The sequence below is a fragment of the Canis lupus genome, chromosome 2 (genome assembly GCF_011100685.1).
Source record: "Canis lupus familiaris isolate Mischka breed German Shepherd chromosome 2, alternate assembly UU_Cfam_GSD_1.0, whole genome shotgun sequence".
In the NCBI taxonomy this organism is placed as follows: Eukaryota; Metazoa; Chordata; class Mammalia; order Carnivora; family Canidae; genus Canis; species Canis lupus.
Window position 1 is genome coordinate 2,759,629 of NC_049223.1, and position 14,367 is coordinate 2,773,995.

At 34.2% G+C, this 14,367-nt stretch overlaps 1 protein-coding gene across 26 annotated transcripts in view; it reads left to right on the top strand.

Annotated features, from left to right (window-relative positions):
• PARD3 (par-3 family cell polarity regulator) overlaps positions 1–14,367 on the top strand; it is a 650,509-nt gene that overhangs the window by 395,783 nt on the left and 240,359 nt on the right. For 18 of the 26 annotated variants that reach the window (XM_038529690.1, XM_038529684.1, XM_038529679.1 and 15 more), the window contains 3 exons: positions 591–730; positions 3,232–3,360; positions 5,660–5,698. In XM_038529690.1, the coding sequence (XP_038385618.1) occupies positions 591–730; positions 3,232–3,360; positions 5,660–5,698 (308 nt within the window). The remainder of the gene's footprint in view (positions 1–590; positions 731–3,231; positions 3,361–5,659; positions 5,699–14,367) is intronic. The other 8 variants (XM_038529695.1, XM_038529699.1, XM_038529698.1 and 5 more) reach the window with 1 other exon arrangement.

Below are 14,367 nucleotides of genomic sequence, written 5' to 3' on the forward strand. Positions count from 1 at the left end.
GGTAAGATTTAGGTGAATAGAAGAGAACTAGACAAATATAATATGGTTCATCCTGTCAGTAAATAGTTTTAATTATAGTTTTGGGAAGTTCTGTTATCTAGAATAATTTCTCTTTTCACTATTTCTTTTTGGTCTTCCTGATCATTTTCTCTTTCCTTCTCCTCCTCCTACACTTTAAATCTGGATACCATTATTATACAATATTAATTGATATTTGAGATACTGTGGGTATTAACAGAATTTTTTTTCTCACATGGCGAAATTACATTTATTTCATATCAAAATTTCAACCAATTTAAAAACTTTTAGCAGTCATACTTGTATATTACCTTTCATCTGTCTTGTACTAGAGTCCCGTTTCTTTTTAGATGAAAGAATTTTTATATGTAAGCCACTTAAACCTTCCATAATTTAGTCTATTTTGAAAAAGCTATTCAAACTTTTAAATATTAAAAGCAATATAGGCCCCTGTGAAAGTTACAAAATGTCAAGCTGAGGTAGAGAAAAACAAATCCTTTATATGCCATACACCTGTGAAATTCAAGGTATCTCATTTTATTTACTTTTTTTTGTTGTCATCAAATTTTTAGGTACAGAAGGCTTGGGATTCAGCATCACTTCCCGAGATGTAACAATAGGTGGCTCAGCTCCAATTTATGTGAAAAACATCCTCCCAAGAGGGGCTGCCATTCAGGATGGCCGACTTAAGGCAGGAGATAGACTTATAGAGGTGAGTGACTTCTCTAAGTCAGAAGTTCCATAATTCTTAAAAAGTTCTGTTTTCAGGGCTCAATTCTTTTTCACATCTTTATTAATATTAAATTATTTATTTTAGCAGAAATATGCATCATAAAAGTATATTTATGCTTTACTTCTACTTGTTTCCATGTTCTTTGATGAGAAATATCTTTTCATTGAGTGTACTCATAAATTTTTAGTTACTCAGACATTCGGTTTATGAGATAACATAACATTTGTCATTATGTAAGTACAATATCTGTTAGGTTATATTTCTAGATGGCTCTAAATTTATGTCTGGCAATATAGAAATGATATCTACTTTGTAATCAGAAGAGACAAATGAAGTAAATGAAAATAGTGTATCTTGATGAGAGGAAGTTTTGAAATGGCAGCATGGAGAATGAACTGAGACATAAAAATCAAATGTCAGAAAAAAAATAGTCCTTCAAAATTTCCTTTCTGCACCTCATGAGTTTTGGTTCATTGGTCTTTCAGGCCATCTTAGGCATACATAAACATACAGAGAAATTTCTGTGTGTGTGATTGCATATATATATATATATATATATATATATATATATATATATGAAAGGAAGAAAGATTGAGAAAAATATTAATTTTCCCTAGTGTTTTTTTCAGAAAACGTAGTCTGTATTCTTAGCAGCAGATGCCCCTTTCCTAATTATTAACTAGAATTCAAACACTAATGTTAAAGTGCTTTTTTATGGCATTACCCTTTCTTCATTACTTTTAGCTTCATATGTAGTTATGAAGCCTCCAGATCAAGGTCTCTTAAAGATTTCTTGAAAAGTAATGGAGCAGAGGATTGATTGCCTTCCAGATTTTTCCATGGCTGTGTATTGGGCCTAGATTTCTTAAATCTTACACCTTTTCTTTGTGTTTTGTTCTTGTGACACCATTTTTAAAAGGGGAATTGATAGAGGCTAAATAAAAGGAAAGGTTTGAGTATAAATTATATTTAGAGTTTTGTTTCCAGAAAGGGCCACTTGTCCTTGGGGTCTAAGTTAAGTAGTATTTGTTCAAGTTTGTGGTTGTAGCTTGTTTTATGTAGTAGGAGGCTCAGCTGAGTCTTGATTTTAGTCATCTTTGCCTCAGAGTCCAAAAAATGTGTGTCCTTCTCTCTCTCAGGCACCAGCCTCATCTTTTTTCAAGAATCTCTCTGCTCCCGTAATTGCTTTACTTTCCACACATCACAAAGGCTTTTGTTTCTCTTAGCAGTGGGAAAAACCTGCAACCTGTGTTTCTTCAGAGTTAGGCTTTATGTTCTGTAGCTATCAGCTTTCTTTGAAACTACATTTTCACATTTTTTGGAAAGATTTTATTTATTTGAGAGAGAGAGAAAGAGAGTGAGGAGGGGGGAGGGGCAGAGGGGGAGGGAGCAAATTCTCCACTGAGCAGGGACCCCAATATGGACAGTTTTGTGGGCAGTTTTTCTTAGCATCTGGATATTTAAAAAAACAAATATGTATCAAGTTACTAATTTTTTTATTATCTAGAAAGTTTTTCTTTTTTTGGACCTGTTGCATAGATAATTGCAATAGATAATTGCATTATCTATTTCATGCAATCACTTAATAGTGGTGCATTGAATTGTACAAGATACTTTTTAGTAGGGAGTGAAAGGTTCCCAGATGTATTTTAACTATAGGGTAATATTGATATTACAACTTAAATAATATACTTTATTGCCATGGACAAAATGTTATTTTTCTCTAAAGTGAATGCTATAGAATAGTTTTTAACTTTTCACTCTTATTTCTTTTAAATATATGATGCTTTCTGATAATATTATTATACCTCAAAGGTAAAAATGATGAGATTCTCCAGGAATTGGTTATTTCAAATCTCTCTCTTTTTCATCATCATCATCATCTCTTTTTTTTTTTGTAAGATTCTCTTAAAATGTTGAAAAGTACTGAGATATTGCTACCTCAGAATATTGCTGCCCTTCCATAAATATTATTATTATCTTGTGTTCTTCTTTAATATTTACCTTTTAAGGATAAAAAGTTATCTTTATGATTTTCAATAAAATTTCATTGAAAGTTTTACCAAAATATTTTTAGTGTGCCTATATTACCCCCTTTAACAGCAACACCTTTTTATTTTGATATAAAATATTCTATGATACACAAAGCCATCAAGATATCTTAGTCCAAAGCCAGTAAGTTTTGTGTTACAATGATAATTTGGATATGTTTATTACTTGTTACTTTTTAGTGCTCTGGTGGCTCTGGCTTTGGCTTATTAATGAGAGCTAAAAGATTTACTACTTCCTGTTTCACTTCTAGATACTTGGTCTATGTTTCCTTATTAGCTACAGCAGCCTGGTGATTACCAGATTATGACAGAATTTACCATGAAATGAATTGTGCTCCATAGTAGACTTGATAGATTCTAGGGTGTATGTCTTTTCTTCTGTCATATGTTTGCACAGCATTGCAACTGAAAACGTTTCATTTGTTTTAGGTAAATGGAGTAGATTTAGCAGGCAAATCCCAAGAGGAAGTTGTTTCCCTGTTGAGAAGCACCAAGATGGAAGGGACCGTGAGCCTTCTGGTCTTTCGCCAAGAAGATGCCTTCCACCCAAGGGAACTGGTGTGTAAATTTAGAGCAGATGAAAGATTTGTGATGCACATGAGCTAGGGATCTGGGCTAGCCACCTGATGGCCAGTGTGTATCATGACATTTTCCAAGTAGTAGTTTTTGTATCTTTCAGCCTTAACTTAATATAAGCATTCTTTTCTTATATTCCATCCATTTTGAAAATAGATATCCACAATGTGGAATGTAGGGGTATTTAAAAATCAAATTGCAAGAGTATTTTCTAGGACAGCAAATGTTTATTAGTGAACACTTTCAGATGGAGTGATTGAATACAGAGACGTTGATTATTTCATAACTGTCACTTCAAAGGCTGTTATTGAAAGCTTGCCATCGTCTCCACTACATATGACAAATGTTCATATTTCAGATTTTCATAGTGCATCTAGCTAAGCCAAGTAAAGCTTCTTGCTTCCTGTTGTATGAAAGAGAGTACCTTAATTAAAGTATTAGTATTGAAAGTAAGGAGACCTGAGTGGTAATAAGCCCCATGGCCATTAATTACTAATATTGGCATTATTTGGAATGACATAAATGAAATGAAAAGGCATTTGTTTGCAATTTATTTCATGTTTTATATGTGTATCAATATGTCTAAATATAAGAAGTATTTACATAGTATTGGTGTGAATGAAATATGTATAGTAAGTTGACATAGTTTGAATGTTTTTCTGCAAAAAGTGCCAGGTTTCATTTGTTATGTAACAACATAATTGGAGGAATCACTTTTATCTTTTTATGTGGTAAGAAAATTGTTTTATTTCCAGTACAAGTGGTATTTTAAATATTTCAAAACAGATTTTGGCTTGGCCATTTTTGAGCATTTGACATCTCTTTCCATCCGTTTTTAGCTTTAAACAGCAATTAATTTGTATATATTGAAGTGGCAAGGTTTTAGGGGCACAGTTCCAGAATTTGTCAAATAGCCCTGAATCTCTCAGGCTGATATTTCAAGTGTGAATGTGTACTGGTTAATAAAATTTGACTTTTGTTATAAGCCAGATATATTTCAGTGTGGGAATACCCCATGCCTTGGTGACACAAATTTACTGTGATTTCATGGAATTTCTGATTGTGATAGGGCTGAAAGCTGAACACTTGTGTTTTAAGTAGATTTTGAAAATTATAAAATTGTCTTTATTTCTGTTTTAAAATGTTGAATGCGTTATTTCCCAATTTAAATTCAGTTTTCCATTTTCCCCCTACTGTTATCCAATTTTATGCTTAAAAGGCCACCTGATCCTAAATCTGGAGATGTCTCTATTAAATTGTAAATGAGCCCTTAAAAAAGGTAATACTAAGCTTTAGATGTGATTTGATGAAGCTTTAATTCTTCGTCAGTATATCTTAGCCTGGGTAATAGTTAGCATTATCAGATTGCCAAAACTGAAACACTGCTCTTCAGCCTTCTTAGACTTAGTGCCAACATAGAGCCAGCTTAAGGTTATTCAGGTTCTTCTTGTCCAATTTTGATCTTCCAGGCTTCTGTTTTTCCCTTCTGCTGCCTTTTTTTTTTTTTCTTGGTTATTTAATTTATTGCTTGTGAGCTTTTCATTAAGGAGTGAGCCAGTAGGCCGTCAGTCTATTATTCATGTTGCAGCTGCTTTTTAGGTTTTCAAAGAACAAAATTCTGAAAACTTAAAGGGGGGGTGCATTTAAAATGATCTTTGAATCTAATTAACAGAACTCTTCTCCTCTCTTTGGGGTGTCTGTGTTTAAATTCTGTGTCTAAAACAAAATACTGTTATCAATATGTGCCTTTTTTTATGTCAGCCCTCTAAATATATAATTAAAGCAACTCTATAATATGTGAAAAAAATCACATAGGTAACTTGTGTAGCATTTTAAAGTATAGTACTTGTGGTTTAGATTGTGGCTCAAATTGTTATTATCTGGCATAGCTATTGAATTATAATATACCTTATAACTTAGATGTAGTTGGGGAAATTAAAAAAAAAAAGATTTAGAAATAGTGCCACATATAGAGAGCCAGTCTAGTGAGATTTACTTTCCTCCAAATAATAAATTCATGATATACAGTGAGTGAGCAAGTAAAAATTTACATCTAGAAAAATTTCTTAAAACACACACCCACACACACAGAAGATAATATAACCACATCAGTGAAAGTTTGGAAGATTGAGTAATACATCAGCCATAACATAACTACCATCTATATATTTTGTGGATTTTAAGGACCAACAAAATTTCCTTTAAAGTCAAGCTTTGTGTCCCTGTGTGTTGAAGATGGCTTTGGTCAGTCTGTATTTATATTTTTCTTCAATTCTTCTAGAATGCAGAGCCAAGCCAGATGCAGATTCCAAAAGAAACGGTAAGAGCTTTGTCTTTTGCAGGGTGCAGAGATGTTGGAAAGATAAATGGAACTAACTTCTGACTAATTAAATATGAAGTTACTTGTCCTCCCTTTTTCTGGCTCATAATAGATACTATTTAGGTTCACTATGTAGGTTCATCTACTGTGTAGATCAAAGTGATCTCATTGTAAACTGACATATTGCTACTACCACAGATGGAGAGTATTTCAGGATTACCTTTAGATAGACAAGGATAGAACAGAGAGAAATGTTAAAGTAGTTTCCTGTTCACCTTCACAGCAAGAGGTACCAAAAGTTGGTAAGTGTAGTAGTTTGGTATAAATATAAAAGACTTTGAGTTGTGAAATGTATTTTAAGTGGCTACTAAGTAAAGAAACAATAAAAAAGAAGACTCAGTTCAGGCACAGAAAAATAGGGAGGGTAAAAGCACAATAAAAGTGTATTGTAAGGAGGAAAATAAAGTGATATGTCAGTAATTAGGCACAATGTATTAGTTGTCATAATAACTTATAAGTATTTTATCATATAGCATATTATAATGGGGTAATTTCTCTTAATAAAAGTAACTGCTCACAGCTTAGATTAAAATGCAAACATAGTTGTGTCCTGTTAAAGAGACAAATCCTAATACAGACTAGAAATAAAGCAGTAAGTTGAGTCTCGCAGGCAATGCTAATGGAAAGAAAATAAGAATTGCCAAATAAGCGTTTCAGTCTCTGAAAGTATGGTTTTAGTGTGACTGCACAGCATGGGGTGAAAAGAGAGGGTGTTTTATATTGACATGTAATATCCAGTAGAAATTCTAACATTCATGATCCTTTATACATCCAACAACACAGCATAAAAACATATCATCCCAAACTCTCATAAGTCATGAGAAAATTTAACAAAACCATACCTACCATGGGTGACGCTAGTCTGTATTTTTCTGAAAATTGTTATATTATGCAGACAAAAAATTAGAAAATGAAGAATTTTAATAACATAGTTAACACGTTTGTTTTTTTTTACACATTCATGAGCAGACAACTTAGAACCTAATAAACAAAATGTCATTTAAAATTATTCCATAATTATAAACATGGATAACAAATCAAACCTCAGAAAAATCAGTAAACAACATTGAGAATATTATTATACATTTCATAAGTATGGGTTGTAGAAAATTTATGGCCTTAATTTTTATTCATAAAATCAACTGGTCAATGATAATTAATCAAAATCACCATGGTATTTGCTTATGTGTATGGAGGGGAAGTTGAAAGGGAAGGGGAAATCAGATTGATTTTAAAGAATTTAAACTAGGCACAAGTGTGATTTATACTATTTTATATACAATAATGATGGCAAAATGTACTGTAAAGCTAAAATACTTAAAATGACATGATATTGCTCTAGGAATAGATGAAGAGAGCACTTGAACACATTAACAGTGATAGACCTGATGTATGTTAAAGGCATTTCAAAATAGTTATAAAGGATAGTTTACTTCATGTTAATAATAGCCTTTCACTTTAGAGAGTTAGATTTATTTTTCTCATCATACACCAAAATAAATCCCAATTGGTTATGAAATTAAATGTTAAAAAGTATTAAAAATATGTGAAAAATAAAATAAACATATAAATAATAAATAAAAAATATATGGGAAAATATCTGTTAACTTTGGGTAGTGAATGCCTGTCTAAGCATGGCAAAACCAAAATGTCAAAAGATAGATTTAGATTTGTCTCTATAAAACTTTTGTATAGCAATAAACATAACGTGAAATAGTGAGAAGATAAATGCTAAATGGCAGAAGTGTTTTGCAGTATGACCTTTGGTGAATAACTACCCCTTTATTGTTGGAATCTTATCCTAGAGCTTTTGTGAAAACAAAGTTGTCACGCAATAAAATATAGTTGACCCCAAACGAGGGTTTGAACTGTGTGGACCCCCTTATATGTGGATTTTTTTATATATAATTACGCTATTATAAACGTATTTTCTCTTATGATTTTCTTAATAACCTTTTCTCTAGCAAACTTTATTGTAAGAATATAGCACATAATACATATAACATAGAAAATATATATTAATTGATTATGATATTGATAAGGCTATTTAGTAAAGTTTATGGGGAAGTCAAAAGTTATATGAGGATTTCTACTGTGTGAGGGGTCAGTGTCCATAATTACCACCTGTTAAAGTCTAGGACAGTGTGAGATGGAAAATCATGCTATAAGCTGTAAAGATAGGCATGTTCTTTCAAAACATTTAGGCAGTCCTGGTGAGGAAATTGATGAATAGCCCTGACCTTTTCAATCACTGAGGGGAAGAAGTGGCATTGGCTTTAAATGTGGTATTCCACTGAGAATTCCAAGGTCCTTTTCAGTCCACTACTCAGTCGCCTGTGTGTTCATGAGAAAATTGGCCCAGTAAATGACAATTCAGTCACCTTAACAAAAGAAGAAATATACATATGTATGTGTGTCTGATTTCTGATTATAAATGGAAATTTTTTCTGATGAGAGTTTTCCAAGCTGAGTCAGAAATCAGTTTGTTTTTTTCTAAATATTTTCTTTTTTCTTTTTTGTTGTTGCTGTTTACTTGTTTTTAATATGTCCTCTCATATTGGTGTCTCTGTATCTCCTCTTGCTATGTATTTAATTTAATACCGTTTTGCTTTGTTAATGGTTTCAAGTTACATTTTTAAATGACTTACTGTGCCTCTGCCTTTTGAGGGCAAGTCATTAAATTCATTCAGGTCTTGAAAATCTCTGATATTATTTAAGCTTTTAGGTAATTGTAAGCACCTTGAGAATAGGTATGTCATAAAAGTCAATTAATTTGTTAGTTGGTTGATTATTACAATGACCCATAACTGATTTAGTCTGAGAAATTGAAAACACGTTGGTAAGGTGTAAGTTCAGTGACTAGTAGACCTCTTGAATTTATAGATATAAGTTTCCTATACCTCTTCTAAATATCATCTTAATTAATGAGAGTGGGAGATTATAGCTGGGGCGCAAGGGGGGCCAGAGAACCTAGCTCTTGGGGTCCCAAACAAACCAGTTTTGCTGACAAGATCCAGAGGCAGAGAGATGAGTGGTAATGAAAACAAGAAAATGATTTATTTTAGTGAGGCCAACACTGGGAAGATAGTGGACTAATATCTCAAAGACTGTCTCCCATGTTCTAAAAATACTTCCAGGTTTATACAAGGAGAGCAAAGGTTGGTAGCTACAAGTGTTGCCACATGAACTGGGGAGACTGAGCCCTGAGTCCTCAACCCATCCTGTCCCAATGATGTCACCCAAATCTTTTGGTCTTGGTGGCCTTATGAGAAAGAATTACAGGACAGATACAACACAGCACACAACTGACAGTTGTGTTATATTCACTACTTTGGGTGGAGATTTCTTAGAAGCTGGATTTGAGCCTTTTCTTCCTTATTTGGGCAGGGGTTTCCAGCCTACTTTGTCAGCCATCTTGGCCCTGTCTGGTTTGATCTAGGTTCTTGTGAGTTTGTTCAAGTCTTACCAGGACAGACCTCTGACTTTCTCAGTAGCTGGCCATGACTTCATTTTTCTTGGCCTCCAGGCCTCCTGTTAGAACTTCACCAAATGCCTCTAACACATACAGGTGGTCAGTGAATGTCAGGTTGATCCTTGTCTTTGGGTCTGTCACACTGGGGTCTCCTGGCTCGGAGTAGTCCTTATTTCCTGAGGGGGTAGTTTTGGTTCTCACCAGGTCATGCCTTGCCTGCAGGGTCTTTTGCCTGAGTTGAGAGATAAACTGAAAAGAACTTAATCTATTAGAGAGTACAAGGTCACAATGGAAATAGTTGAAATCCTCGTTTAAGATTAGAAAATCTGGTTTCAAATTACTTATTCTAAAGATTTTTTTTTTTTAATTCATTCATGATAGAGAGAGAGAGAGAGAGGCAGAGACACAGGCAGAGGGGGAAGCAGGCTCCATGTCGGGAGCCCGATGAGGGACTCGATCCCGGGACTCCAGGATCAGGTCCTGGGCCAAAGGCAGGCGCTAAACCGCTTAGCCACCCTGGGATCCCCTCAAATTACTTATTCTAAATTGGACAAAATGGAGAGTCATTTAGCAGAGGCTCAGCACCACTTGCTCTATGACCTGAACAGACTCCCTTTGCCTTTGAGTTTATTTACTTAAAATAAGGCACTCTCCTTTGGATGTCCTGTAGGATAAGACAATACATGGGGTACTAGTCAGGGTTCTCCAGAGAAACAGAACTAATAGGATATGTGTATATATAGGAAGAGATTTAGTATAGTAAATGGCTGTCATGATTGTTGAAGCCACCAAGTCCAGATCTGTAGTGTGGGGTCAGCAGGCTGCAGACCCATGAGAGCCAGTGGTACAGATGCAGTCTGCAGTCAGTGGCTGGAGAATCTTTTCTTCAGGGAAGCTGTCTTTTAACTGATTGAATGAGGCCTACCCACATTGTAGAGGGCAATCTGTTTTATTCAGAGTTCATCAATTTAAATATGAGCCTCATTCAAAAACACTCTAAGTTGACATAATAAAATTAACATCACAGTGAGGTGTAGTGAATTTACCTGTTGGCTGTAAGGCTTTTTACTAAACCAAAGTGCCAGTTTCTTCTTTGGCTCCAAACAGGACTAATGTAGGCCTGCTTGGTATACCTCCCCAAGAACTTTTTTTTTTTTTTTTTTAAAGATTTTTATCTCTTTATTCATGAGAGACACACACACACAGAGAGAGAGAGAGAGAGAGAGAGGCAGAGACACAGGCAGAGGGAGAAGCAGGCTCCATCAGGGCCTGGCATGGGACTCGATCCGGGGTCTCCAGGATCACACCCTGGGCTGAAGGCGGTGCTAAACCGCTGAGCCCACCTGGGCTGCCCTCCCCAAGAACTCTTAAGTAAGATCCATGTCAAAATAAAATTTTATGTTAAACAGATTCAGGGTCATTAGATAAAAGTAGGTCTTTAGAAAATAATATCGTTTAGAGATGATACTAGACCACGGAGATAAGACATGCTTGAATGTCATGAATTCAGAAATGCATTCCAAAAAGAGTTAGTGGGTTCTCCCTATGGAAAATGTAGGAATACACTGGGGAGTCTTCAAGAACCTCCCTGAAGATCAAGAGGCATCTTGATAGGCTAACTTCAGAAGATTTAGTCTTGATTTAGAGATTTAATGAGCTAGGTAATAAGAATTGTCATTAACAGATTCGTTTAACTAATCATTATAGGAGATCAAGTAAATGCTACCATAGGGACCCCACCATAAAATGAGAAAACTGTAGAAGAAATTAAGAGAACTATCCCATTTGCAGTAAGATCAAAAATATAAAATACCTAAGTATAAATTTGACTAGGACAGTAAAAGATCTGAACACTGGAAACCATAAGACATTTGTGAAAGAAGTTGAAGGTGACACAAATAAATGGAAAGATACCCTGCGCCCATGGATTTAAAGAATTAAAAATGTTAACATGTCCATACACTACCCAAAGTGATCTACAGATTTAATGCAATCCCTATCAAAATTCCAGTGACATTTTTTACAGACAGAAAAGTGAGACTAAAATTCACATTGAACTACACCAAAGACCCCGAGCAGCCAAAGCAATCTTAACAAAGAGCAACTAAGCTAGAGTCATTACACTTCCTGATTTCAAACTACATTATGAAGCTTTAGTTATCAAAACAGTATGGTATTGGCATAAAAACAGACACATAGGTGAATGGAACAGCATAAAGAACCCAGAAATGAACTATATATGGCCAATTAATTTATGACAAAGGACCCAAGACTATACAATGGGAAAAGGATAGTTGTGTTGAGAAAACTTGATATCCACCTGCAAAAGAATGAAACTAAACTCACATTTTACACCATAAACAAAAATCAACATAAAATGGATTAAGGATTTAAATGGATTTATGAAACCATAAAACTCCAAGAAAAAAAAAAAACATGCTCTTTGACCTTGGACTTGATGAGTTTTGAATTTGATACCAAAAGCAAAGGAAATGAAAGCAAAAATGAACAATGATAGCTACTCAAATTAAAAAGCTTCTGCACAGGAAAGGAAATCCATAAAATGAAAAGACAACCTATAGAACGGGTGAATGTGTTGGCAAATCATACTTCTGATAGGGCATCAGTACAAGAATACATGAAGAACTCACCTGACTCAATAGCAAAAAAATAAACAATGTGATTAAAAAATAGGCAGAGGAACTAAATAGAAGTTTTTCTGGAGAAGGCATACAAATGGCCAGAGAATACATGAGAAAGTGCTGAACATCAGTTAATCAACAATGCAAATCAAAACCACAAAAATCCCCTCACAACTCTTATAGTGACTATCATCAAAATGACTGGAGATAACAAATGTTAGGAAAAAGTGAGGAAAGGGAACCCTTGCATACTGTTGGAGAGGATGTAAGTTGGTGCAGCGATGATAGAAGATAGTATGAAGGTTCTTCATAAAATTAAAAATAGAGCTACATGTGATCTAGCAATCCCACTTTTGAGTATATATATCCAAAGCAATTGAAATCAGGATCTTACGGAGATATCTACACTCCCTTTTTCATTACAACATTATTCACAGTAGCCAAGAGATGGAAGCAACCTAAGTATTCATCAGTAGATTCATAGTTAAAGAAGATGTGGTGTGTATATATGTGTATATATACAATGGAATGTTACTCAGCCACAAGAAAGAAGAACACCCTGCCATTTGCAACAACATGGGTGAACCTTGAGGGCATTATGCTCCTTGAAAGAAGTCACAGAAAGACAAATATTGTGTGATATCACTTATATGGGGAATCTAAAGAAGCCAAACTCCTAGAAACAGTCTAGAGTGATGTTTACCAGGACCTCGGGGACGGGAGGAAAGACGAGGTGTTGGTTAAGGAGTATAAGCTTCCAGTTATAAGATGAATAAGGTCTGGGGATTTAATATACAGAATAGTGTTTGTAATTAATACTGTATTATATACTTGAAAGTTGCTTAGAGAGTAGACCTTAACTGTTCTTACGACAGAAAGAATATAGAATTATGTGATGGTGGTGTTAGCTAATACTATAGTGGTAATCATTTTTCAATTTGTCAGTGTATCAAATGAACCCATTACACTCCTTAAACGTCTATAATGTTGTATATTAATTATATCTCAAAAAAGCTGGGAAGAAAAAAGTCAAGTCAAACAAAGCAAATAGGGAGCTTAATGAGAGTGAATTTTGAGTCCTTACATCTTTATATCGTTGTGTAAATTGGGTTAAACTCGTAATGAAACACTTTGTAGGCCCTATTTTGTGGAATAATGTGGATATTGTAGAGAACACATATTAAAGTGTTTTTTGAGTTTTTGATGAAGAGTTATACTGTCAGACACTGATCATATGTTGGCTTTAATAGTTTGGTTTTGAGCAGCAAATATTGCTATTGTCAGCATTTTATATAATCTCGTGCTATTTTTAGTGTTTTTAAATGCTCAAAATTATTTTAAACTTATAATTCAATGAAATAAGTTTGAATTCAGATGGTTCAAACTTATTTTTTTTTAAGTTTTTTTTTTTTTTTTTTTTTTTAGCAATCTCTATACTCAACATGGGGCTTGAACTGAGAGTCACATGCTCTGCTGACTGGGCCAGCCAAGATGCCCAGATTCAAACTTATGTTAAAACAATTTTTCAGGGGATCCCTGGGTGGCTCAGCGGTTTTGTGCCTGCCTTTGGCCCAGGGCGCGATCCTGGAGACCTGGGATCGAGTTCCACATCAGGATCCCTACATGGAGCCTGCTTCTCCCTCTGCCTGTGTCTCTGCCTTTCTCTCTCTCTGTGTCTATCATAAATAAATAAATAAATAAATAAATAAATAAATAAATCTTTTAAAAAAGAGGAAGTGAGAGCACATTCCTTTAAAAAAATAAAAAAAAATAAATAAAACGATCTTTCTCCAAAGTTAGGATAGAATAATATTTTCATGGTATTACGAAAATAGTAATGACCTTGTATAGTCCATTTCTGTGTTGACTTTAAGGAATTCACTTGAAATTGCTTACTATTACTACAGTAAGATAGGCTTTCTTAGTGTTTGGTATGTTTTCCCTAGAGAAATATATCTTAGTTATTTTTTATTGTCCTTTTGTAGATAGTAATAAAATCAATATTTTAAAAATTTATTGTATGTTTTTTTTTTGCTATTAAACTCTTAGGTTATTTTTATGTTGGTAGAAATACCTTTTTTAAAAGAAAATGATTTTATTTATTTATTCATGAGAGACAGAGAGAGAGGCAGAGATATAGGCAGAGAAAGAAGCAGGCTCCCTACGGGGATCCTGATGTGGGAACTTGATCCCAGGACCACGATTGAGCCAAAGGCAGATACTCAACCACAGGCATCCCAGAAATACCTTTTATAAAATGAAAATTGTTTTAGGTTTTGGAGAACTAATCTGGATTATTTACTATGAATAATTTTTATTCTGAAATGTCAGACTTTTCAAAGTTTCAAAAATAGCACAGAAAACTCTAGTATACCTTCCCCACATTCCCAGTTGTTAATATTTTACTACATTTGATACATAATTATCTTTCACCTTCCACTCCCTCCTCCACTTTTTCCTCCTTTCCTTCCCACTATATATATTTTTTCTGAATT